General features: G+C 39.3%; 1 protein-coding gene across 3 annotated transcripts; it reads right to left on the bottom strand.

Moving 5' to 3' along the window:
- Positions 1 to 537: 537 nt before the first annotated feature.
- Positions 538 to 26,373, bottom strand: LOC149029496 (protein transport protein SEC16A homolog). 3 transcript variants are annotated; one of them, XM_089141901.1, is made up of 14 exons: positions 26,252 to 26,373; positions 23,942 to 26,108; positions 23,515 to 23,835; positions 17,926 to 18,054; positions 17,723 to 17,845; positions 17,402 to 17,542; positions 16,966 to 17,094; positions 16,702 to 16,836; positions 14,281 to 14,408; positions 14,099 to 14,207; positions 13,691 to 14,008; positions 12,860 to 12,994; positions 12,458 to 12,756; positions 538 to 1,995 (listed from the first exon to the last, which is right to left on the bottom strand). In XM_089141901.1, the coding sequence occupies exons 2-14, from the start codon at positions 25,766 to 25,768 to the stop codon at positions 1,461 to 1,463; spliced, it is 4,329 nt and encodes a 1,442-aa protein (XP_088998027.1). In that variant the 5' UTR covers positions 25,769 to 26,108; positions 26,252 to 26,373; the 3' UTR covers positions 538 to 1,460. The 3 variants fall into 3 exon arrangements, with proteins under 3 accessions (XP_088998027.1, XP_088998029.1, XP_088998028.1); XM_089141903.1 differs by having other exon boundaries at positions 16,966 to 17,091; XM_089141902.1 differs by lacking the exon at positions 26,252 to 26,373 and having other exon boundaries at positions 23,942 to 26,245.
- Positions 26,374 to 27,076: the final 703 nt, after the last annotated feature.

The following is a 27,076-nucleotide window of genomic DNA, read 5'->3' as shown; positions in this document are numbered from 1 at the left end:
ATCATAATTTTTTTTTGAATAATCAAATAAATCATGATTCTAGGACTTAGGAGTATATAACCTTTACCTTGCTTTTGATCCATCATTGTTATAAAGAATAATTTACCTGAAAGAAGATTTACATTAGAACAACTCATTTTTGATTTTTTTTTTTGGAGGACACAAGACAAATTTCAAATGGTGGAGAGATGGAAGCACTTCTCATGGCAATCAAAAACGGACAGAATTATGCTAAGAAACACCAAATTATTATACAAGAAATTTGGTGTAGCCAAAAGACAACACTATGCCATTTGACAACACCATATTCTACTTGGTCACTACACATAACGCCACTTTTTGCTAACACCCTAATGAATGCCCCTAGAACAGGCTTTGACAAATTTAAATTCCCAGCACTACTAGACTTTTGTAGTAAATTAGTTATGTTGGCTAACAAAGACAGTAATAAGTGTAACCAATATAGATCTCTTTCTTAATATGAAGGTTTTTATTTACTAAAAAAAAAAAAAAAAAAACTCATTTTTGAGCCAGTCGGTGTAAAGTGTGATGTAATTTACGAAGTAGTTGCTAAGCTACTAGTAAATTGACTCTGACAACTTTGCCACCATAATAGCCATTGTTGACCTCTCAGGTAAAGAAAATAATTTTCAGAAAAATGGAGTCACTTTTAGTCCTAATGTTTATTTACAACAAATAATAAGGCAATAGGCATTTCAAAGATGCCAAACAGTTACAACTGGTTGATTGCTGATGGCCAAAATCCAGGAAGTGTTAATCATGAACAAGCTATCCATTGTAAGCAAAGTACATCAGAATTTTTATCGAACTCGACATATTTAAAGAAATCATGAGTGATTTGCAAAGGTACAGTAACCTCTCCACATTAACGGGGGTGAATCACAGAAGAGTGAACAGCACCAGCAAATAACGACCCCAGGAAATTGATCAAACAGAAACTATATGTCTATCAGAAACTATTGTAACTTTTCATAAATAGCTACTTCAAAAGGAAAAAGAAAATCCTGTTTTTGCAATTTCAAAAAGTTTTTCACCCCCAAGAGATAACAGAAGGGGTGCTCTTTCAGAGGCTCTCTTTTATCTTCCTCGGAGGGCCACCCTACAAAAACAATTTTCGGATTATTCTCCAATAAATCAAAAAATTAACTGTACAAGTGGTGCTGATCGAAACAAGTAATCTTTGCTTTGTAGGAGGATATCAATTCCCCACACTGGGGGGTTGCAGCTCTTGGGACATAGAAACCAGCTGTGGTCAAACCATACGGCTTGAACAGATGAGGCACCTTTCGTCAAAGAACAGAGCACCACTTTCCCTGTATCAAATCCCAATTCCACTGCTCAACCGTTCCTCTCCATTCGGGGGGAGAAAATTGAGGTATGTCCTGACCTGTTGTGATTACAGTAAGCAACAAGAAGATTTATATCTGTAATGATGTAGCTCAGAGTTCCACTTCATGGAGATCTTCCGACAAACTTGCACCACTCATGGGCATGTGCATTTGAGATGGATCAGTAGGCATAAAGATTGATGGTTGCATGCCAAATGCCTCTCCAAGAGGCTTTATTTCAGTTGTCTTGGGAGCATTCAAAAATGTATCAGAAATGCTTCCACTCCATGATGCTGTTCGTCGTGAGCGGTAAGGAAGAGAACCATCACCATTTTCTGTTGCCCCTATTTTCATGTTTGAAGGGGTGATGTCACCCATGCTGGGGAACCGCTGCATTGACAGAGCTGGTGATGATGCTGCTGATGGTATCACCGGCTCTGTTGCAGTAGATGTTGAAGGAACTTCATTAGTTGACAAAGCTTGATGCATGTTTTCTCCTGTTCCATTGTCTATTCCTTCACTCAAGGCCACGGGAGTTGGAATAAAAAATTTGGCATTTGCACCAGCTCCATGTTTTGTAGCTGGAACAAGAGCTGACTGGAATGAATTTACAGTTCCACCACCTTTATTAAAGGTGTCAACATACCTGTCCAAAATCCAGTCCGAAGGGATGCCATCAAGTTAGAATCATAAATATAACAAGAATCTGCAGAATGTTTTCAACTAAGCAAACAAAGCAGTGTATAATCAATGAACCAAGCATTAAATAACAAATTGAATTTCAGTTAAGCAAACAGAAATATATGTCCAACCAATGTGGCATCCATAATAAGTCCCACCAATGGCATAAAGCGCCAAAGTGAGGAGATGACAATAAGACCATGATCATCTAGGATCTATCTATGTTCCCAATTTTTTATTTTCTAGATTTATCTATTAATATTCCACAGAAAAATCAGATGAAACTTGTTATCTAGAGGTCCTAGACATGCCTTGACCTTCAGAGTTGAAAAACACCGTTGTGGCATGACCATGAAGGGTGATGGCAATCAGACACACATGGCTGAAGCAGAATTTAAGCCATGCCAAAAGTAGAAAGAAGAAGAGGAGCTCCTGCAGTGAGCCAGGGCCGGTGGCTGCATATTCTCAAGTTATTGCCTGCAGTTCTTAATTCTTGACCACTTAAGGATTCCAGGGTCCCATCATGGGATTGTTATGGAGTCATGTTCTCTTCAGTTTGCTATCATTAAATTGTTTAATCATGATCGAATATTACCTAATTTAAAGTCCTGATTCCAGTTTTTCTTCTTCATTATTTTTAGTTGAGCCACATTATGACACTCCAGAATACAGCCTGTGCTTGGGGAATTTCCAAGTTTGTTCCTTCTTTTCTGTTTCCCTCTTTCCTATTCTGAGTCCAAACGGCTTTAGCTTACTCTTTAAACAAGAGTACAGGGCTACACCCTGACTGGTGCCATGAATTGCAGACCCTACTCTAGTAGATTCAGCAACACAGTTTTCGGGCATCCAGACTCTTTTCTGTATCCAGGGCACTAGCATGTTTTGTTTTAACTCCACAAGCTCATAGTGATTGATATTTGTCACTTTATTTACTTGATGAAGGTCCTGCCTGTGCATTCGTCAACTCCTGGAAAAAGCCTCTCTTAGAACTGGGATAAGGCTGTGAACCTACCCTGACCCTACTACACATGGAAGCCTTGTGCCATAGGTACACCTTTTCACTTTATTTGCTTGATGAAAAGCAAATTCCACCAAGTAACTACTTAGCTATCTTGGCTCAATCATAATAAAGAAGGTGATACAGGGGACAATACTTTGCATAGAAATAAAATAGAATGCATAAAGTCGAGAGGTGCATCCAAAGTTTTACATGATAGATGTATTATTTTAAAATTTATATACGACCGCTTAGATGCATGGTGACCAATGTGGGGCAGTTAAAAAGTGTCATATAAAGGGGGGAAAAAACTCAGTGCAGTGGAGACGTGGATGTGAAGTTGGTTGAGTGGTAAAACTAGAAGGGAAAAGAAAATAATGATCATACTGGAGCAGGCTTGTTAGCAGCTCCTATATGATAAGCTACAAGAAAATCATTTGAGATGGTATGGTCATGTTCAACAAACATTGGAGTACTCCAGTATGGATGAATGATTCAGTTTAGATCAAAAGAACTAAAGGAACCAGGGATAGACCTAAAATGACCTTAGGAGAAGTGGGACAAATGAAATGCATAGCTTAAGCCCTGTATAAAGTACGACCTCTTACAGAGCTGACTGAATGCAATGATGGATGAAACCAACTTGTTTTAGGTCAGATAATGCTCTGAGTACTAGTAGTAGTTGTTGTTGTTGTTCTTCTAATATATTATATCCCATGGTTTATTCATTAACTGATGGTTTTCTCAAGTCAAGTCATTACTAAGATAATTATATCATATTGTATCGATATGGCACACAGGCCTAATTATATAAAACTACATTTGCTACAATACATATTCAAGGAGCACTTAGGTGATGCCTAGGACCTAACTGCCCCCACCAAAGCCTAGGGGTGTTTAATAGCCAAAACTATGTTTAGGAATGACTCTTGAAGACTTGGTAGACAAACCGATGAATTCTAAGTAAACACTTGGTAGAAAACCTGATGGATTCTAAGTAAAAAGATTCGCCGGATACTCGCCCTGCAAGTCAGTAAAATTCCTGATCTGATGTTTCTCTCGTCGCTACTACTATTTTTCCATTGAAATAAGGTGGTGTAGAAGCATGTGATTGATTGGATTGATATGACTCGATCTGGAAACCTAAAATAAATCTAGGTCTAGAAAGGGTATGTATGGACTTATATTTTAGTTGGGGGTGGATGAATATATCTCACTTGTTTAAACCCTTTCTGCCTGTAGATCTACAGCAAGGCTGCCAATTCATTCATCATTGAACCCAACCAATGGTCACATGATTCAGCACTTCAAAACTATTAACAAGTTGCTGAAACTCATCATAGTTGTAGAAAGGCACCCATTTCTGGTTGCAGTGTAAATGCTCGCATCAGGAAAGGATTTTGGGGCAATATCCTTAGGTTTAGGTCACCCAAGGAAAAGAGTCCTTCACCCAAAATCTCAGGTTTAAAGGCTTGAGCACCAGGTGATTCTATCAACATCTTCACAATCCAACAATGCCATAAATAGGATGGATGAAAAACGTAATCAAAGGACAAAGTATGAACGATATTATGAGAACCCCCCCCCCCCCCCAAAAAAAAAAAAAAAACCACCACCTGAGGGAAGGATTTAGAACTAAACCAAACAAGGGAAGAAAGCACACCAGTCTGTTGAGAGTTGAAGAAATCATGACTTGTGTCTGAAGGACACAGCAGGAGCTTCGTTTATAATCATAACTCACCAAACACAAAACAAATCAAATCTTCTCAAAGTGAGAATCTTACAAGAAAAACAAGAGATCCTAAAAGAAACTAGCAAATCTACCCTCAATAAAGAAATCACAAACATGGAAAGCAAACCTAAAAAAAAATCTTCTAACACCCAAATCACTACCCGGTTCTATCTTACAACACTCCCCCTCAAGTTGAAGCATATACAATTACCGTGCCCAACTTGCCAATGATACTACTGAACACCTTGGTGCTTAAGCTCTTTATAAGCACATCAGCTCGCTAACTGTCTAAAGTCAAAAAGGTAATACGAATCAATCCAGCCTCAATCTTTTTTTTTTTACAAAATGTCTGTCAATCTCCATATGCTTGGTCCTTCTATGTTGTACTGCATTGTGAGCTATGTTGACTGCTTACTTACCATCTGTACAACTGTAGAAATTTCCGGATCTGACCAATCTTTTGAAGCAGCTCTCTCAGCTATGGTACCTTACAAATGCCCCAAGCAATTGCCTAAATTCAGCCTCTACATTGGACCTTGCAACTGTAGCCTGTTTGTTGCTCCTTCAAGTCACCAACTTACCTCTTACATGCACACAATACCCATAGGTAGATCTCCTATCATCCGGCACCCTACCCACTCTGCATCTATATATGCCTCAATCTTCAAGCAATCCATGACCTAAAATCAAAATTCCTTTTCCTAGTGTGGCCTTTAAGTACCTCAAGATACGATACATTGCATCCAAGTGTGAGAAGTAGTGATCACGCATATACTAGCTAACAAGACTGACTAAAAATGTGATGTCTAGTGTCTCTAGTCTGATATGAGATAGATGGATAAACTTTCCCACCAACTTCTAATACCTCATCTTGTCAACCGGTTCTCCTTCTTTAGCCTTCAAGTGTAGGTTAGGCTCAATAGGAGTTTTAGCAAGCTTACATCCTAACATTCCAGTTTCCTCAAGTAGATCTAGAGTATACTTCCTCTAAGAGAGAGACACACCACTAGCCAAATATGCCAACTCCAACCTTAGGAAATATCTGAGCTTTTCCATATCTTTAATCTTTAATCTCAAATTCAGTTCCCAAAAAGGTCTTCAAAGCTGAAATTTCATCTTCCCTGCTGCTTATGATCACAATATCATCTACATATTCTTAAAGCACAATAGTGTGAGAACCATCACTTTTAATGAACAAAGTGTGGTATGCATTGCTCTACTTGTACCCATTAGAAATCACGGCCTTATGGAACCTTTCAAACCACACTCTCAAAGATTGTTTCAGCCCATACAATGCCCTCTTCAACTTGCATACTTTCCTAAGAATCTCAACAATTGAATACCTAAGTGGCAGATCCATGTGCACCGGAGTTCTTCATATAGAAAAGCATTCTTGACATCTTACTGTTGTCAACTCCACCCCTTATCCACTCACATAAAAGAATAGCCCGAACTGTGTTCATTTTGGCAACACAGGAAAATGTCTCCTAGTAGTCAATCCAATAAGTCTCAGTGAAGCCTTTGACCACCAATCTTGCCTTATAGCTCTCGACACTCCCATTTGTCTTGTACTTGATCACGAACACCTATATGCACCCAACAATCTGCTTTCCTGTAGGCAAGTCACAAGTTCCCACGTTTTATTTTTTTCTAGAACTCACATTTCCTCTTACATTTATTACTTCTAGTTTGAGTGACATAATGTTTCCTGCTAAGTGTTAAGAACAAAAGCCGAAGGCAAAGAGGAAATGAAATTTGAAACTCTTGGGACAGGGATTGATATGAAACATAATTGAAAATACGATGTTTGGTGCAAGTCCGCAGCTGCTTTCTCAATGCAATTGGCAGGGACAAAGTAGGGTAAAAAAAGGGGTCAAAGACAAGCTCACCTTCAGAGATAGGCTCATCTAGAGAGATTGTACTTCATGACTAGGAGTTGAAGCTTCCAACTGGCTCGACACAGAAATGGGTTCTTGTTACTTTCTTTGATAAGTCTTCAGAGGTCTTTGCTGCCCCTGCATATCATCCACCTGTTGTTCCTATCCAATCACTCCATCTTCAAAAGGAGGATAATTTACAAGAATCTTAGGAAAAATATCTAAAGGAGGAATCAAGACCGGAACCTCTTCTATAAGACTCTCCCCCCACAAGAGTTGTGAAGGAACTTGTTCCTTGAACACATCCATAGAGACAAAGAAACAACGAGAACTAGGATGATGATACTTATACACCTTCTATGTATGAGGATAATTCAAGCAAATGCACCGTAACCCACAAGGATCCAACTTACCATAAACATGGTGGTTTTGGGCAAAGGAAATACAACCGAAAACCTTACGTGGTACTGCAAAGATTGTTGTCCCTAGAAGAACCTTTAGGGGACAGCACTAGTCTAAGACTCGACAAGCCATTTGGTTAATCAAATAAGTTGCAGTAAGAACCACATCACCCCAAAGCTGAGGGGGCATATGCACAGTAAACATTAGGGAATGTGCTACCTTAAGTAGATGTCTATTCTTGCATTCGGCAACCCCATTTTGAAAGCGTCAATGAATTTGGTGTGGTGCATGATGTCATGGTCAGCTAGATAAGAGGGGAATGCACCACCCAAATACTCAATCCAAATATTTATGTTGAAGGATTTTGACTGTGGCCCCAAACTGTGTCCTAACCATATTACTAAAACTTTATAAACACAGGAAAACATCACTCTTCTAGTGAAGTAGACCTTGTGGTCCTAGTACAACCAAGATACCTATAGAAGACTATGGATCAATAGAGGGAACACTAGAGAAAGCTACACTCGCACTGGAAGTCGGCACTGAAGAAGACACATCAAATCTGGACATCGACTAGCAAAGGTGCTAGAGCTCATCTGAAGAAAGAGGTGTTGGAGTACTTAGTGTGTCAAAATTAGCCTAGCGTGCAAAAGCTTGATTGCCGTCTCCCTATATCCTTTCCTACCTCCTCCACAGGAATTTGCTAGACATCCATGCAACTTCCAACACTTGTCTTTTTTATGACACTTTTTTCCACAGTCACACTGGAGTGCAGGAATCACCAAAACTAGACTTATTGTTGCTAGAACCAACCACTAATGCAAGCCTGTCAGATGTCTGAGTGTGTACTATAGCTGCCCTACGACTGTCCTTAGTGTCAACCATTGCATAGGCTTGCTCCACAGAAGAAAAACGTTCTTGGGAAAGAATCTATGCTCGAATCTGATCAATACTCAATACTCAGTCTTGCCAAAAAATCATACACTTTGAACTTGTCTTCCCACTTCTGATAACAACATCCGCAACACAAGATCGAGTACAATGGCCATAGAAGTCAAGGGTTTGATAATAGCCTCAAAGAGCATTGTAGCACTAACACTAAGTAAGCTCCTTCTGTTGCAACTGATGAATTTTCCATCTAATCTCAAAGCATTGTGCATCATTCCCAACCTTGAAATAAGTCCCTTTGGCGACATTCCCTATTGTAACAGCATCTAGAAAGAGAAGGTAGCTCTCCGCAATACTTGATTTAATGGAATTAAGGAAATCCCATAACAAGGTATTCCTGAATCCAAGGTTTAAAGTATCGGTATCGCGTTTCATATCGGTCAGGTGATTTTAAGAGACGTATCGTCCTGTATCAAGTATTGTATCGCTCTGGCTAATTATTTTAGTGTAATTTAATGGAGAGACGTATCGAGATGTATCGTATCGGTTGGGTCAAATATGGATACATACCGGCTAGTATCGTATGGTACCGTGAGATACTTTAAACCTTGCCTAAATCTCCCACTTGTCCTAAGCAATACTAGGAGAAGAAGGTTTAATAGAAGTTCCATAAAGATGGCCAATCAGACCACGAGCACCCACTGCAAGGGAAACAAATCGAGACCAGCGAAGATAATTGGTTCCGTTAAGCTTCACAGTGGTCATCTAGAAAGGGGGGAAATCAAGATCCTGAAAAACAAATGAAACAAGAAGATCCTCAATATCAGATGTACCAAAAGAGGCAAGGGTAACTGGATCCGCCATGGTAGGAACACAAGAGGTTTAGGTACTAGAAAAAATATTTTTCGTTGGACAAAAGAGCTTACCACCAAAAATAAATCACAAAGGATGTTTTTAGGATAAGGGGAAAAAAATTAAAAAGTCATGAAAGGGAGGTGATGGTCCTAGGAAGAATCACAAAGCAAGGTGATCAGCCTAAGACCAATCACATCAGGAGGGGAAAAAAATTTAACGGAAGAAGAGCTGTTTAATGTGGTTGCATGGCACTAGTGATTGTGTGAAGGTGTGACAGATTTTCGATTATGGCTAGAGGGTGGTGGTGGAGCTTCTAATGGATGCAACAATGGGTTCAGGGGAGCAAGATAGGTTGCGATGGAGGAAAGAAGAACCTAGAAAAAGTTGCCGGTGAAAGAAGTTGCAGATTGTCAATAATCACTGAGGGGCAGCGGAAGAGCTTCTGGTGGTTGCAATGATGGGTTATGGGGAATAGGTGGTGTTAATTGAGAGCGAAGATAAGAAAGAGGAGAAAATGGAGATGGTGCTCAATGATGGATCAAAGTTATACCATGTTGAAAGAGTTAAAGAAATCATGATTTTCGTGTCTGAAGGACACAGCAGGAGCTTTATTTATTCATAACTTACCAAATACTGAACAAATCAAAATCTTCCCAATGTGGGAATCTTACAAGAAAAATAAAAGATCCTAACTAGTCTACCGTCAATAAGGAAATCACAAACACAGAAAGTAAATCTAAAAAATAAATCATCTAACCCCCAAATCACTACCTGATTCTATCTTACAAGTTACAACACAGTCAAACCAAACCTTACACACACAGCAGCACAAGGACAACTAAGTTTAATTCATTCAACTAATTTTCTGATTGACTACCAGGAGTCAAAACTAAAAGAATCACTCATACATGTACCTGATACAGGAATTTGAGATTGACTCAACCTCCTACTCACACGACTCTATTTCCTATGACTAAGCAGGAAAAAGACAAATAAAATTAAGTTATTGATGGACAGAAATAACCCAATAAATAAATACATGAAACCACTACATGCCCCAAGGAACCAAGTGTGTGCAACAGACTAACCGCATCACTAGTTTTCCTAGCCAGATCTTGCTTCACAAAAATTTTATTAATATGCGATCACAGGTTCAGGAGTCTCAGGATTCAGCAAACTAATTCTAAAATTTCATCTTAACTGAGAGTGAAATTGCTGATCTTTCTCACCTGAAACAAAAACTGAACTACCACACCTACCATTTGTGGTGATCTTTGATAAGCCCTGTATCACGAGTCTATAAACGAAAGTGTGGCAAGCAAATCCCCTAAATTGGGTGGAAGATTTGAAGAGTCATATTCCATTCAGGTTACTTTTTAGGATTAGATTTGAAGAGTCACATTACATTCAGGTTACTTTTTAGGATTAGATTTGAAGAGTCATATTACATTCAGGTTACTTTTAGGATTAGATTTGAAGAGTCATATTCGAATTGGGATGATTCTGTTGATTAATACTATAGGAACGAAATTGCTATAAATAGGGGGAAGGAAGAGTAGAGGAGAGAAGGTTTTTGAGTTATTGGGTGAGAGTTATTGCTCTTGTGTAGCCGTAGGATTCACCTACTGCTAGTAGTGTGTTTTGTTTCTCGTTCAACTTTTATTCAAAGTCCATTATTGATATTATCTTCTTGAGTAACTCCATCTTTGTTAAGTTACCTCATTCGGGTACTTAGAAATTGGTATCAGAGCTGTAACGATCCAGGGAGGTAATGGCACTACCTTCGTTTTCTGGTGAAGGAGGAGTTCAGAGATGGATTTTAGAGGTTCTTTTCTTCAGCTGGGAGAACCAGATCGAGGAAGAGCAGTGGTTGGGGGTGGCGATCCAACATCTGGAAGGAGAGGCACTTGACTGGATCTATCGCAAGAATTGGACGGCATTTTCTTGGACAGGATTCAAAGAAGCCCTGAAGTGTGAGTTTAGCGACGGGAGACAACCGAGATCAAATTTGGAGATAGACACCAACCAGGTTGGATCAAAGTATAGTATCAATGTGACTGAATCACCAAATCGGGCTGTAAAGAAGGCTGGAAAGAAGTATCGAACGGAGGATGAAAAACTGCCGGCTACGGAAGTCACGCATCACCAAACGTGGAACAGAAAGACGAAGATAGGATTGAGTGAAGATACCTACCGGACCAGAGTGGAGGAGCAATATTCTGCGATAAAATGGAGATGCGGTGAAGTGAAGAAGCATAGAAGGAGACCAGGTACAGTCGGCGGCAAGTTGCAGGCGGCGAAGACTTCGGTTTGAAGAGTCATATTACATTTAGATTACTTTTTAGGATTAGATTTGAAGAGTCATATTACATTCAGGTTACTTTTTAGGATTACATTTGAAGAGTCCTATTCGAATTGGGATGATTTTGTTGATTAATATTGTAAGAACAAAATTGCTATAAATAGGGGGAAGGAAGAGTAGAGGAGAGAAGGTTTTTGAGTTATTGGGTGAGAGTTATTGCTCTTGGGTAGCCGTAGGATTCACCTACTTCTAGTAGTGTGTTTTGTTTCTCGTTCAACTTTTATTCAAAGTCCATTATTGCTATTATCTTCTTGAGTTATTCCATCTTTGTTAAGTTGCCTCATTCGGGTACTTAACAATCTTAAATTTATTCAGAACTAAGGCCACACTCTTCCTGTGACTGCCGAATAGTCGTCACTTTTTATACTTATATCTGATAACTCCAACTTTTAAGATATCCTATTCCTTCCAATATAATTACTGATTAGTCCCAGACTCTGTTTTCTTTCCCAAAGAGAGAAATAGTTTTTGATATTTATAGACTTGCCAACATCCTTTGGATTTGCCATTTGTCGGCGCATATCAGCCAAGGCTAAGGTTTTGAGAACCACAAGTTGCATTATCCAAATTACTTTTTTTAATTTATAAACCCCTGATTTCTGTTACCACCAGAAAATTTCAGATTCAACCAGCTTCTTAATTCTAGGTTTAGCTATCAACTTATATAGTTAGTCCTTGCTGATTTATACCACCAACTTCCTAAATATTTATCAGGATATGTCTTAATCCAACATTCAGTTTCTAACCAATTTTCAAAATCTTAGTTCAACTCAACTTTCCAGATTCTGAATTTTCTAAAAAATGGATTTAGCTACTCTATATCCGGCTTCCGTATATTCATTTCATTATCCTCAAGTTTATTGATTAGTGTATTCTTTTTGAACCCTTAAAGACCTTGCCTTGACTCTGAAAATCTATCTGGTTGTTTAGTTTCTATGTTGAAGCAGGATAACACCACATCTTGTCATCTGAAAATCGGATCTCCATCATGTTTTACAATCTTGTTTTACGTATCAATTTGAGTAATCTACCAAAGTTTGGCCAAAACAGATGTCTATATTGAGGTATTGAATGCTCTACTAATATGGTTCTGCTTTGTGTTATGTGATTCTGGATTTCTGAGGATTTCCAAACCCTAAGTCCACAGGTGACTAGAAACCCATTAAAGCTATCCGGACAGTGGACGCTGTAGAAGCAGGACCATTGTGACACCTCAGATTGCATCTCTGCATTACTCAGGTGACACCTTGAAGAAAATTGATGAACTCAAACATCCAAAGCATGAAGAAGGAAAAAAATTTGCAGCCCATCTACCTTGATCGGACTCCCATCCGTCCACGAGCAGAGAATTGATTGGAGCTGGGTGGGATGGGTGGGATTCCAGGACTACGTTCTTGAGCTGAGCTTTTGATTTCAGGCCCACCATTAGTGGGCAATGGCATGCTTTCACTGTTTAAAGCATTTTTTATGTTGTAATCTGACATTCCATTCAGAGTGGCAGTTGTTGGTGGGGGTTGCAGGGCTACTTCTTCAGCTGGAGGTTCGGCGCCTTCCTCTACCCATCGCTTAAGTTTTTCATCATAATAGAATTTATTCTGTTCTCCCAGTTTAGCCTGTGGTAGCAATACATCAGGAATGCCAAAAGTTTGAGTCAAAGATGGCAATACACTTAAGAGAAAAAAGAGCCCAATGTAAGAGAAAATAAGAAAAGGATACCTGCTTATCAGAGTGAGATCTCGAGACCCATCCCATGGTCTTCTGAAGGAGACTTGAGCCAAATCGGCCAAAGCGAGATTGTGCACCAGAGACTGATGCCCTGCCTTGTGCATCAGACGAGGCTGCTTCTTTTACCTGGCACCATATATAGAGTGTATCAACACCAGAGAATTTATAGCCCAAAAGTTCTGAAGTTCTCTCTTGGAGGTTTTAGACAAAACTTGCAATGGGGCCTTAAAGAATCTCGTGCTACATTGTCTTGGGCCTGATTTCTAGGTGGCGCAGTGGTGGTGGTGTATTATCTTTTATATAGAATTTCATCATTAATATTGAAATTGATCCTAATAACAAGAGAGGGTGGGGGAAGAAAGAACAAAGAAGCTCTCCAATCCCCAATGGAAGAATTGTAAGAGCCTTTGGAGGGATCAAATGTTCGGTTTCAACATTAACTTAAAAATCCATAACATACTGGGAAAAGATCAGCCATAACCTCCAAAAAACCTCCCACAATGGCAGGTTTTATTTGCCCTGAGGCGAAGGAGTCAAGAGCTAGCATATTTCTGTTTTGCAAGGCTGGTTTTCTAGCTAAAAGCCATGTAAAGTTAAAATTTTCATAATACTTTTTTTCCCCCTCCATAGATGTTATCAAAGATTTTTCCTTCTACATGACATTATGTGATAGTAACACCCTTTTGAAAATGCCATGTGGATAATCAGGGTCACCTAGACATGCTTGGGATGTGGCTTTACCACAGTTACCACCTAGTACATGTGCCCTCAAAGCATATTCTCAGAAATTAGGATCCACTTCACCTCAAAGGATATACCAACCTGGTTCGGGGTCCTGCCAAAGTTTGGCTCAGAAATGCTTCTATTTGGTATCATCGTTCTATTATCACCCTTCCATTCATTTATGGGCTCCATGGATGCTGAGGGTATCAATGATGACATAGCCATAGTTGATTGACTATTTGCTACTCTTGGAACGACTGGAGTATGATCGTGCTCATTATTCTGGACAAAATTCTGTAATCCTGTTGGCGCAGGAGGTGGTGGGGGGGTTCCAATCACTCGAGTAATGGTACTGTCGATCAATGGTAGCAATTTACCCACCAGCTTTCCAGGAGCCAAGTTACGGCTATATCCACCCTATAAAACACAACATTGATAAGCAATCAATACAACCAGCTTGATCAATGAAGACATTAATAGTTCTGAAGAGGATTGGTAGATGGATACCTGCTGGTGGTTTTTTATACGCTCTTCAAGGGAATATACTAACTGTTTCCATGTCTCCACTTCAGGTGCTCGACCAGTTCTCAGCGACTTCAGTATTGCTTGACAGTACCTGGGATACCACACCATGATAAGAAACAAGAACGCAAAGTGCAGAGTGCAACAGAAGAGGAACATCGACTTACTTCAATGCATCTGAAACCTTCCCCACTTCAGCTAGCATGTGGGCATAGATAAGCTTATACGGCTGAAATGGCAGCAGGACGGACTGAGAATTCCCAAGCACTTTTGCGTATTCATATAATTCTGTCCTCTGCCCAGATTTTCAGTAAACTAAGTTCAGACGATATTTTCCAAAAAGTACCCAATGAAATTCGCATTGAATATAAAGTAATGGAGAATTCTACTGCCTAGTATCTTAAAATCGAAAACAGCCAAATCTTCAAAGAATTTAATTGACCAATTATGAAGCAAATGGAAGACAGAACAAGCAGCTGGAAAATGAGAAGGCAACTGTTCATAGACACAAGATCATTGACATCCATTTAATGCACAAGAATCTGATACGCGATGCACCTTGGCTTGAATTCTACAAGCCACCATAAAGAATTCTTAGGTTGATGTCACTTCAACAAACTTGGCCATTGTTGCTGTGATGTGAACCAGATCCAGGGTCACTCCAGGAGCCCAGACAGGGCCTAGGGTGGCAGTCCAACACCCTACAGGCCTACAAGAATTTTCACATAAGGGCATTTTGGTAATTTTGATCTGTTATAGATGAGTCCAATTAGGGTTAGTCGGGTCCAGCATGTTAGTAGTAGGATTCCAACCTTCCTTTTGTTTTAGAACTTTTTTTACTTTTGATCAAGTTATTGAAGAATCCTAGTCAACTTAGGAGTCCCAATTAGAGAAAGATTCCCCTACTTGTAGTTCAAGTTCTATAAGGAGTCAAGTCCTACTCATGTTTGGTAATTTTAATCATCCTAGGATGAGTTAAAGGTAGAGTCCCTGTTAGAACGAGAGTCCTACACTGAATTACCTTCAATGTTGAGTCCTAGTACGAGTTAATTCTTGTAAGACTATAAAGTATAGACCATTGCTTGTAAAGAGGACAGAATTGACTAATAAACAAACTTGAGATTGAAGGTGAAATAGTGGAGTCCTGGGTTTCCTGAGGAAGGATGCCTGCGGCAGCTGTTGTTGCTCTGATGTTGCTGCAAGTTTTTCAATTCCTTCTCTCCCTAACAAGTAGGTACAAATCCCCCAACACTGCACCTATTCTTTCTAACCCTTCTTCCCTTCCCTCTTGCCTGCGACACCCCCCCAATCCCACACACTGTCTCTCTCTCTCTCTCTCTTCCCTCTTTTCCCTTTAGACAGTCTCTTCTTTCACTCTCTCTTCTTCTGTCTCTCTCTCTCTTTCTCATTCTCTCTCACTCACTCTCTTCCTTCTCTCTCTGATCAGCCTGAGATGGCCAAGAGCTGGAGCCTCTCTCTAATCTGCCCGAGATGGTCGGAAGCCAAAGCAACCTCTGAGAGAAAAGATTTACCAGTAAACCACCTCTCTGTCTCTATTCCCTCTCTACCGTCTCTTCTCTCTCTCTGCCCCCCTCATGTTGTCTCTCTGTCTCTCTGTCTCTCTCGTTCTCTCTCACTCCCTCTCTTCTCTCCCCATTGTTTGAGAATGACTGAGAGCCAGAGCAGGAGAATCCCGCTAGGAGAAGGGAAGTCTGCCTGTTCTATCTCTCACATTCTCTCTTCCTTTCTTCTCTCTCATTCGGTCTCTCTTCCTTCTCTCACTCCTCCTGGTGTGAACGAATCTTTTCTCTTCGGTTCTATCTCTCTCTTCCCTCTCATTCCATCTCTCTTTTCCTTCTCCCACTCTCTCCCCCCCCCCCCCCCGACTTCTGCCTACTTTTCTTCCTCTATCTGCCTTTCTTCCTGCTTCTTTTCTCGCCATGCTGAGAGCAGTCTCGAGTCCTCCTTCCCTACCCCTACCACCCCTGGTGTGCTATGCTTTGATCTCCCCACAACTGCTGTTGCTGCTGATCGATGCGAAGCTTCTAAAGTCAACTCTGTTGAAGACCCTGTTTGCGATGAAGATGAAGATTTTGTCCCTTCTGCAACCTCTTCTTCTGATACTGCTGATATTAGGGCTTCTGAATTCTTTGCCAGTCTTGCAACAACTGAAATAGCCCTCTTGGGCCATGCTACTGCAACTTTCAAATCCTATGATTTTGCCTGAGTCACTTTGGTAGCATCTAGCTCAAGAAACCCCTCTAATTCAATGCTTTGCCACCTGCGATTCTTGCCAAGTTAAGGAGAAAAAGAAATAGTGAGGTTTCTAAGTTTGACTCAATCGAGCTTGGCCTCTTTGCCTTGTATTCTGCTCCATACCTAATGCTTTGTATCTTTTTTCTCAGTGCGCCCTTTTAGGTTTTTTCTAAGGCTTGATGCTGCATATTGAGCCCTCTTAGTTCTCTTTGTATTTCCCTCCCCCTTCTTCCTTTGGTAATGAATATTTTTTATTCATCCAAAAAAAAAAAGAAGCAAATAATGCCCAGTAAATAGTGGAAATTTTGAGAACAAGCAGAATCACTAAATACCTGAATAGCCTCAGGGCTAGCATATGTTCGAGGGTATTTCCAGTGGTCTGCACCAATGAGACACAGTCTTGCACTATCCGAATATGACTCAAAGTTTGCATCAGCAACCAAGTAGCAAGTATGAGCCGCAGAAATCTGTATCATTAAACATGTAATACAGTCAAAATTAACATCTTTTTAGCATTAGATAGTAGAGATTTCCAGAACATTGACATGTAGGGGGCAAAATGACCAAAAAAGATCATCAAAATAAGAAGATTCTACCTCGCCTCTCTCCTTCAACAAGCTATCTCCAAGATGAATAATTACAAGCTCATCACCTTTTGTTGGATTCGCTGTTATAATGGCCAAATTCTCTTCCCAGTCATCTAGCATACTGTTGGATTTACCCTGCTGCCCATTCGAAACTTTATAAAATCAGTGAAGCAAAGATATCCCAAAGTATCTTCATAGTTTATAGCACACAAAATAGACATGAAAGGCTGCTCAAAATGTAAAATTTCAATTTTAAGCACGCTTCAAACTGCATCTTATAATCCACACAATAGTTATATACTGCCAAGGATAAATAAAATTTCAGACACTATTATTTACATGTCCACCACGCATAGCCAGAAAAGAAAAATGATGTGAAAACCAATGTCTAGAGAAACGTTTAAATTGAAGCATCACCAACAATCTATTAAGATGTTCAACAGACCTGAAGTGTGCCACTGATAGTTCCGCTGTCTGTTGTAAACACATCCGCAGGTTGCCCTGCAATTAATAGGCATAACGTCCGTAAAGGTGACCCAGCTATTAATTGGCGTTGGGCCATTTGCTTCACAGTATCAACATAAAACTGCATTGATACAAAAGGAGACAAGAACATCAGCTGCAATTAGATATCCCAGTAGGATTTTCTTCCCCACACACTAACATCTGGAAAACTCAAAGACCTATTTCTTCAGTAATAACATGCTAACTTCATTCCAAACATCTTGACTGCTGGAAAGCAGAAAGTTAAATCCATTATATGAACCTGATCGCCTAGTTGTGCAGCAAGAACGAGCGCAGGTCCCCACAACTGACCTTCTTGTGCACATAGAAGAGCCTCTTTTGTTCTACCAGAGACAAGAAGGCTTTGTACCTCAACAGCGGTAGCCTAAAACAAAAATGGCATTTATAAGACAAATTCTAGGCATTATGTCAGGAAATAATAACTGTTTAAGAGTTGCGACAAACCTGAATCTGTCCTTCAGACAGCATGTTTTGCAAGCAGTGAGTAAGGGCACCATAATGACTTGATTGAGGACCATTTCTTTTAGCAGATGCAAAAAGCTTAGCTACTGCTGCTTCAGGACGGTCTGTTTCCTATTAAAAGAAGGGAGAAATCCAAATGAAGGCCAAAGAGCATACTTCTAAATCTGAAGGGTCTTGATGAATAGGTTTACCAGGGAAAATAAGGATTTGAAAGAAAGACAAATAAGAGAGCCAATCTAAGTATTACTCAAAAGCAACAGAGATTAAAATAAATCAACAATAAATAAAGCACAAACTGCTTGAGCAGGGCGATTTCGAGAAACAAATAAAGGTTTGACGGATGATTTCCAATTCTGATTTATTGGGTGACATGAAGAAGAAATTTTAACATAACCTATGAGAAGATTAAAAAAAAGAAGAGGGAATGTCAGTTCCCCATATTATAATGAACGTTTGAAAACGAGACTCCAAGCACCTTTTGAAATGCAAAAAGGCAAACTCACACCAGACTGAAGGAAAACACAATAGAGCAATATATAACAAATTATTAAAAAAATAATAATAATAAAAAACCATCCTCTTGTTTTATACATATTTCAAAAGAATGAAGTTTCCCTTTCAGAAAAGAATTAACATATAAGTATACTGATCCAGTGGAGGCCCATCCAACCACAATAAGACAGCTATCTTTTCACCACAGGTAATGAGAAATTCAGTCCATTTTTCAGCTCCCATGAAATTTTGAAGTTAAACAAGGAGAAATCAAATTTCCCAATACATTAAGTCAAAACAAATATACACAGATAAGCAAGTCAAATCAGGTAACAGGTACCCATTAAGGCCATAACATAAGCATCAAAGAACACCGGGGGGGGGGGGGGGATGTATGTGTATATACACAATCCAAAGTCTCAACCCACTTTATTATCCTATCCAAGTAGCATTACAAGATCCCAAATCTTTTCCATGAATTCACAACATGTTAGAACAATATATTTACACCATACACATATTAAAGCATGAAAGCTATCTTCCTCACATGAGTATGGCAGAAGAGATGGAAAATGCACTCAATGTTGCATGCCTAAGGAAATATGAAAATAGTTTGAGCACAGCAGAAGAGATGGAAAGGACAGAATGGTCCAAGAAAAGGACCATCGTGAATTAGTGCCAGGCGCTAATTCACGACAGGAATGGATATGGTTTTTGAGTCCTATTGTAATTAGGACTCACTTAGCAGAGTCCTAATCTATTATTTAATCAGTTTCCTAGTTGTAATCTGTTAAGTTTAAAATTCTATAAAATATAAATACAGCTTACTGTTTTGAGGACTTCACAACAATTCTGTAAACCCTCTTCAGAAACCATGCATTCCCCACTCTTCTGCTTTCATCTTCAGCCATAATTCACATGCCAATTTAGCTAATATTGATCCTTGACAAAAAAAATATTTTGCAAATTCCCCCAATTATGGGAAATGGGAAGTCTCTACGAGACCTCTTATAGAGAACTTTGGCTGGATGGCAAGAAAAATGAATATGCAGCTTATACTTTGATATAAATATAAGGGTAATTTTCATTTGGACCCCCTGAGGTTTGATCTATGTCATTTTTAGTCCAAAAAAACTGAGACTTTGCATCTACCTCCCCTGTACTAAGGAAAAAGTCAATTTAAGGACAAATTATCACTTCTATGACGAATTTGCCCTTTCTTTTTTTTTAATTTAAAATTTTTTATTTTTACATTTTAAGGGGTTAAAGTTTATTAATTTACAAAATCAAACCCTCCTTCATAACCCTCTCTTCTCTCTCTCCAACCAGTGCTTCATTTTCAGGTAAGATTTTTCTCCAAGTTCATCTAAGTTCTTTCCCTGAAATGTGATTCTCTCCTTCAAGTAATTAGTACTCTTTCTTGAGTATGAGACACTATTAGTTGTAATGCACATTTGCAGCCATTGTTCTTTTGTTGTTTCCCATTTTTTGTTGTCTTTAAATAGATTCAAGGAAAAGTTCTAGTCTGTTAATCGAAGTTTTTGGTGTTCTGGTTCTTGCAACTAGCAACAGACGCAGCTTTTCCATTTTGAAGTGGCGAATGTAAAAGATGTGTTGAGGTTTTCTGGGGTTTCACTGCTGAATGTTTTTTGCAGTAGATCGTGGAGCATTTGCGGCACTCATCATCTCATTACTTTTTTTTCTACAAACCGTCGCACTTGACACAACTTTTCAATGTTAACCTGCTCTGCTTCAGGGAAGAGTGGATGATCTGCCAGCTCTTACACCAATTTGTCAAAGTTGTTGTGAACCCCCAATTATGCAGTGGCATGAGAGACAGCAGCCCTAAGGTCCACCCTGATTTCATCTAAACTCCGTGCACATCAGCAGAATTCATTCCACATCTCAATCGCCTTGGACAGGATTCATTAACACATTAGCGGATTTTAGTAAAGGATCTCCAGCAGGGAATGATGCTCCTTCTCATGCCTGTTTGCCAACATCTAGAGAACCCGCCTTCTGCTATCTTCCACTCCGAAGTTTAGGATTGAGTTTCCGATTTGGTTGGTGATTCTAAGTTGCCCTATTTGGTATTCTTAAAGAATAATGGGTAATGAAGGAGGGTTTGATTTTGTAAATTAATAAACTTTAACCCCTTAAAATGTAATAATAAAATAATTTAAATTTAAAAAAAAAAGGATACGGGTAAATTCATCATAGAAGTGATAATTTGTCCTTAAATTGACTTTTTCTATAGAACAGGGGAGGTAGATGCAAAGTCTCATTTTTTTGGACTAAAAATGACATAGACCAAACCTCAGGGGGTCCATATGAAAATTACCCTAAATATAATAATTTTACTTTCAAGTCCGTTTTCAATAGTTGTCTAGTCTCGTTTTAGCATTGAGCTTTCAATTTAGATGGATATACAAAAACCTTTTTGAACTTTTTTTGTGGAGGGGGGAATGTTTAGCATTAGGCTTGTTTAATTATTTTTCTTTTTTATGAGAAGAAAATCCATAACAAACTGTTTAAATTAAGGATACAATATTTGCTAAATTGACTTTTATAGTCCCTCTTTTATTTATTAACAAGTAGTTAATACTTAATACTAATAGCAGTAGACTCAGTACTGTGTGTAAACCAATAAGCAGGGATTATGAAAGTCTTATACAGGTAAACAATGAAAAGGTGATTTATACCAAGAAATTTGTTGATTAATCACACATTGATCAGATGGAATACCACTTCGGCAAATTCATTAAATTTTGACACTTAATACAAGTAATAACACATAATCATGGATCAACCTTCTAGACTGAACAGATATTAAGAGCAAAGCAGTTCAACATCATTTAAGCCATCAACGAAGAAAAAATCTAAAATTTGGGAGTTCTGAACAAATCTTGCATTGAATCTTCAAAAATACCCAAAGGAGCAGCAAATAATGTGAAGGAAGACAAAAGAGTGTTAGATCTTGAAAGAGAATGAGGTTGAAAGAGTTCTGAACAAGTCTTACTTTGAATCTTCAAAAATACCCAAAGGAGCAGCAAATAATGTGAAGGAAGACAAACGAGTGTTAGATTCTGAGTAAGAATGAGGTTGAAAGAGCTACAAATGGCAGATTCCCGTCGAAATATCGCCAGCAGTAGGGCTCGAGTAATGCGAAATTTCACATAACTCAAGTGAGATACAGGCATTTATAAGCTGGCTGGGCTGGTCTGGTGATGTGAACACAAGGACCCCCCCCCCCTAATTGGGTCCCAAAATCCAAATCCAAATGGCCAATCCAAGCTGGCCAAATGCACCCAAGGTATTTTGGTCATTCTCCAGCCCCTTTTTAGGGTTCAATATGGGTCTGGATAGATTCCCCTCAATCCAAGGATCATGGGTCTACTTTTTGTTTTTGTTTAAGTAGTTTGAAAGTTATTTGAGAGTTTACGTTGTGTTGAGTTAGTTGTGGATAAGATAAGATTCCTTAGCCAAAGAAGTTCTATTCTTTAGAGTTTGCTTTTACTTGGAAGCGTAGCTCGAGTCCCAAGTCAAGTGTCTTTACAAGATTCCAATCCTATGGTTGTGGTCTTGTAGTAATCAGACTCCAATTTGAGTGTTTTGGTCTAGAGTTGGGATTCTTATATCTTAGGGATTCCCAACCCCAGTCAATCTTTCATTTTCAGGCTATAAATAGCATATTCTAGTAATGTAAAATTCAGTTTTGATGATTAATAAAATCAATTGAGTTGAGGACCAGGGTCTCCTTGTTTGGGTAGGCCTTGGTTGAGTGTTTTGTTCAAGATTCTTCATCTTCTTCAACAATCCAGCAGCTTTCAAGTCATCATCAAAGCCTTCAAGCCTTCATCAAAGCATCCAAGGAAGTAAGAGAAGCCCCCACCCCCAATCCCAGCCTTCCCCCTTGTCCGCAGCCCTCCCCCCCTGTTCCCTTGCTTGTGCAACCCTAGAACCCCCTTCCCCTTGCTGCTGTACCTTAACAGTAGCATTCCCCCTACCCCATAACTACCCTAAGGCATTGCCCAAGCCCCACAACCTCCCCAGCCCTCCTCCCACTTCCCCATTAGCACCCGCGGGCTCCCCACCCCTCTCTCTTACCCACAGCACCCTTGTAAACCCTTCACCTGCAGATCCTAAACCCCAGCCCCGTTAAACCTCTTTTCCCTTTCCTTTTGGTCACCCCTAGTGCTAGGTTATAGTCATAACTTAATTTTCCTAAGTCTGCTTAGTATTATGTGCCCAAATCTGCTTATTCATGACTTGGAAAAATCCTGCACCTCATCTTCTTCAAGAAGTTCTGCAGAATTTCTAAACTTCAAGAAAAACCCTAAGTTCCTAACACCTTAGCCCTTGAACCACCAAACCTAGATTCTGAATTGCAGACAGTTGCACCCCTAGCTCTGAATTGCAGAAACAGCAAGCCCTTTCCCCTTTCCCAACCCTAACCGAAATCCTAGTTTGACATTTGAATTCAAATTTCGAATCTGGAATTCTAATTACCATAGGATTCAGATCAGGAATTCAGTTTCAGCAGGCCATAAATCCCCTTAGAAACCCCAAAACCTTTCCCCCTTTTGCTGTAATTTCCTGGGCAAACTGGGGAAGTTACTAAAATACCCCTAATCTTAGACTTGGTTTACATCATCCAGTCAAAACCACGGAAAAATGGTTCGCCCTATATGTCTTGTCTCGGTCCAGGGGAAACTGAAATTTGGACCATGAATGCAACAAGCAAATACTGAAAGTAGAAACGCTAATAAACAATAAATACCACAACAAAGCAAATTGCACATGGACTCATGGAGGACCATCAGTACAAACAAAAGCTTTCAAAATAATAGCATTTTCAACATCTGACATAAAATGCAAATAATTATATATAGAATAAATAGCTAAACTCACAATAAGATAAGAAGATAATTTGCAAAGTTTATGGCATACAACTTAACAATGAACGAATTCATCCAAAGAAAAGAAAAACAAAAGATTTGATAATGAATGAAGACAACAAGATAACCTTGCTGTAAAAAAAAATATGGTCAGGGCATGCGATGAATGAGGGTTTGATACCTTCTGGGCTGGGTCGGTGCCAAAAGGAGATCGCAGTTTCCCATAATGTTGACAAGCAATTTTCAACAACGAGAGAAGCAGCCTCAAAAGTTCACCTTTCCTATAATCCATGTTGGGTGATTCACAGTATGCAATCCTTTCATCAATCCATTTATTTAATTCTTTAGTTCCAGAGTTCCCCCCAGCCAAAGGGCCAGGAAACGACTGCTGGCACAAGGTACGAAAGTATTCACAAGCAACAACCCCAATTGTGGCAGCATTAATTTTCTCCATGACAACTTCGCATAGATTAAGTACAAAAATAGAGCCTCCTATAGAGTCCTTCACAAAAAATAAACATAAATTGAAGAAGATTAATAGCTGCAATGCTTCATACATACTAACTTGAATATTGGAACTGTACAAGTTTAATTGCTCAGGACCTAACCTGGCTTCCAAATGCTGAGTTGGTAGAGTAATGACCACTCCCTTTCATGACTACAAGTTTTCCGCCAAAGCCAAACGTAACTAGAGCATGTGGGGGCCGTCCTGCTGATGACCTTCCCTCGTGGGGAATGTAAGAATGATGTGTGGTCATCTGAAATGGCTGCTCAGTAGAATTTGATAGCTGACTGCCATGGTAATCATTCGAGAAATGCACCATTTGGTTCTGCTCCATCTTCTTTTGGGTAATCTGATGAGAGGAATTCCCAGAAGGAACAAAAGTATGAAATCCAACCATCCCCTCACTGCCATAATTACTGTGACCTGTTTGGTCATATGAAGGAATAGCACCAACAGACTTAACACCCATTGACTGATCAGTATAATTATTTACAAGACCATGAGACCCATAGAAGCCTCCTGATTGTGGGTTTTCAGTAAAATTAGCCACATCCTCACTCTTAGCAACAACATCAGGCTGCCATGAACTCACAGTTTGTTGACCGTAGAAATTTGGGGTCCCAGACCAATTCTGAACTTGGTTATCGCCATGCATGACCTGTGATCCATAATCCTTAACTTGGCTATAATCCCCGTAGAGGCTTTGGTCCTTGTCAGGGGGGAAACTGCCACTATCTGTACCTGTTGACTGAACAGTTTGTGTATAAGAATCCAAGAGGCGCCATTCTTGGGCAATTGTATCATAGTACCAACCAGGGTACTGAGGATCAAAAACCATATGAGGGGGATACTCAGTGCTCCCTTGTGGGAGCTGATTCCAGTTAGAGACGGTACTAGTTGTGCAACCCTCAGTCATGGTCCCTGCAACCGATTGTGATGTCTGCTGTAGATAGGAAACCTCTGATATCTGGTCAGAAACAACTTCACCACCACCTGTTGCCTGGGCCTTGTTTTCAAAACCATCCTGGTTATTTGCATTTGCATCATACACATCCACCTGATGCCACTCCCCAGTACTAGGGTCGTACTTCCACCCAGGATAAAGGTTTTCCCAGTACTGGCTATCATACATATCCTGCCCGCTGGTAGTTCCTTCCACGGCATTGCCATATGTTACACCTTCTTGATGCTGCACAGGGTTAACAGATGTCAAATCTGGGGATTCGTTTTCTGCTGCGGTAGATGTTTTTTTCTTTGAATCAGTGGTTGGATTATTGTCCAACTTCTCAAATGGATCCGCATTTTCTCCTAACTCGTCAAAGAAGTCTGAGAATGACCCAAACCCACTGCCACGTTGCTGAGTCAAATCAGTCTGAAATTCAGTCCATTGAACCTGCTTTATGCTTGCACCCCTAGACCCACTGCTTTTGCTATTTGTGGAATTTAACGAAACATCTGCCTCGTCAACAACAACATTTGCAGCAAGCCCACTGTCAAATGCAAAAGAATCAGTGGATGAATGACTGACGCCCTCTTTCGAAACTAATTTATCCTTTTCAGATACACCTGCAGAGGCTGCAACATCGTTGGTCTCAATCTCATTTTCAAAAGCAAACGAATCGGAGGAAACAAGAGGAGCAGACTCCTGTAGAACCAAATTGTCCAGTCCAGGTGCATCTGCAGAGGATGCAACAGAATCTTCTGATTGCTTTAATTCTTTGTCAACAACCCCTGATTCGCCGCCAGAATGATCCACTCGAGTGCCAGCCTCACTAATGCTCAGGTTTCGAAATGCTTTCAACTCATCTGAGTCCTCAACTTTGACCAAACCAGGTCCAGATTCTGTAACCGGGAACTCATCATCATCGACTAGCTTATCGAAGAAATCCTCATCCGTTTGGTCCTCCATCTGAAATAGAGGAGACGCCATAGAATACAATCTAACCTCTAAACTTTCTCCTCAGAAACAGTCGAACAGACAAACCTCGATCCCACCCAAAAAGAAAAAAAGCAAAATCACATCAAGAAACCCACTGAGCCTTAAATTCCTCACCAAGCATATTCAGAATATCAAAAATGAAGAATAAACCAGCTGCTATCCCAGAAATCTGCTCTTTCAAACGTTACCGCAGTTAACAAACGCAAATCCTAATAACCAAGAGTTCAATTCATACATGAAAGAAGTCTCCAATTTCCCAAAAGAAAATTAGGGTTTTAAGCATGCTATATATCAAACGAACATTCCCAAATCAAGCAGGATTTTCTTAGATCTGCCATATCAAAAAACACAAATTGAAAATTAACAAACCAAGAGAAAATGCAAGCAGGAACTCATATTTCATCACATCAAACGGAAAGAAAAAATAAATAGAGACAGAATTAAAACTTGAGAAAGATAATGCTGAATCATTACCAGCAGGAAGGAAGATCAGTAGAGAGGTGTCACAGATAGGAAAGAGTGCGCAACGGGGGTCGGTTACGGACAACACCACCATTTTCAACAGTCGACACATCACACCTACTTCCGAAGACTCCATTAAATATTTTTTTATCAATTATTGTTTATTTTTGTTCCTAATTTTTTACCTTTGGATATTGCCATATTGGTTCCCTTTTCCTTACTCAGAAATTTCTTTGGTTGAATTATTCTCTAAAATTAATGTGAATGATAAATAAAAAAACACATTAGGGGCACTCACTCCTATTATAAGATTAAAGTTAAGTGGTGACTTAATTTAGTTAAATTCTTCACAAAGTCAAGATTACTCTTGAAAGTAAAATCTTACATTCAATTCATTTTTGTCTTTATCATTTATGACTATTCTTCTTCTTTCATTTTTGAATATTCATGATTATATTTTGACACTTTATTTTCTTCTCGTTTGTCATTTTCTTTCCTTAACAATGTTGGTTAATGAAAATAAATAAATAAAAACTAACTAAGACTAACAATGTTAATAGGAGAGGGTCGAATTAAATTGGTAACTTAAGAGATAAGATTAATAATACGGGGTAATTCAGGGGATGGCACTGAAAATTTCTCCTTTTTTTTTTTTGTAAAATCTTTTCATTCTCTATAGATTAGTATGGCTCTAAAAGAAAATAAATTGGAGGGGACCTCCCGATGTATATCGAATAAATTATAGGATTTAACTATGTGTAATATTTTAGTCTAAATTTAGATTAATCTTAATCATTGGATTAGAATATTACATGTCACGGACTCCTATAACTTACT

The sequence above is a fragment of the Hakea prostrata genome, chromosome 1 (genome assembly GCF_041222555.1).
Source record: "Hakea prostrata isolate BN-2017 chromosome 1, UWA_Hpros_2, whole genome shotgun sequence".
NCBI classification, from domain to species: domain Eukaryota; kingdom Viridiplantae; phylum Streptophyta; class Magnoliopsida; order Proteales; family Proteaceae; genus Hakea; species Hakea prostrata.
This window is presented reverse-complemented; position numbering and strand designations above follow the sequence as displayed.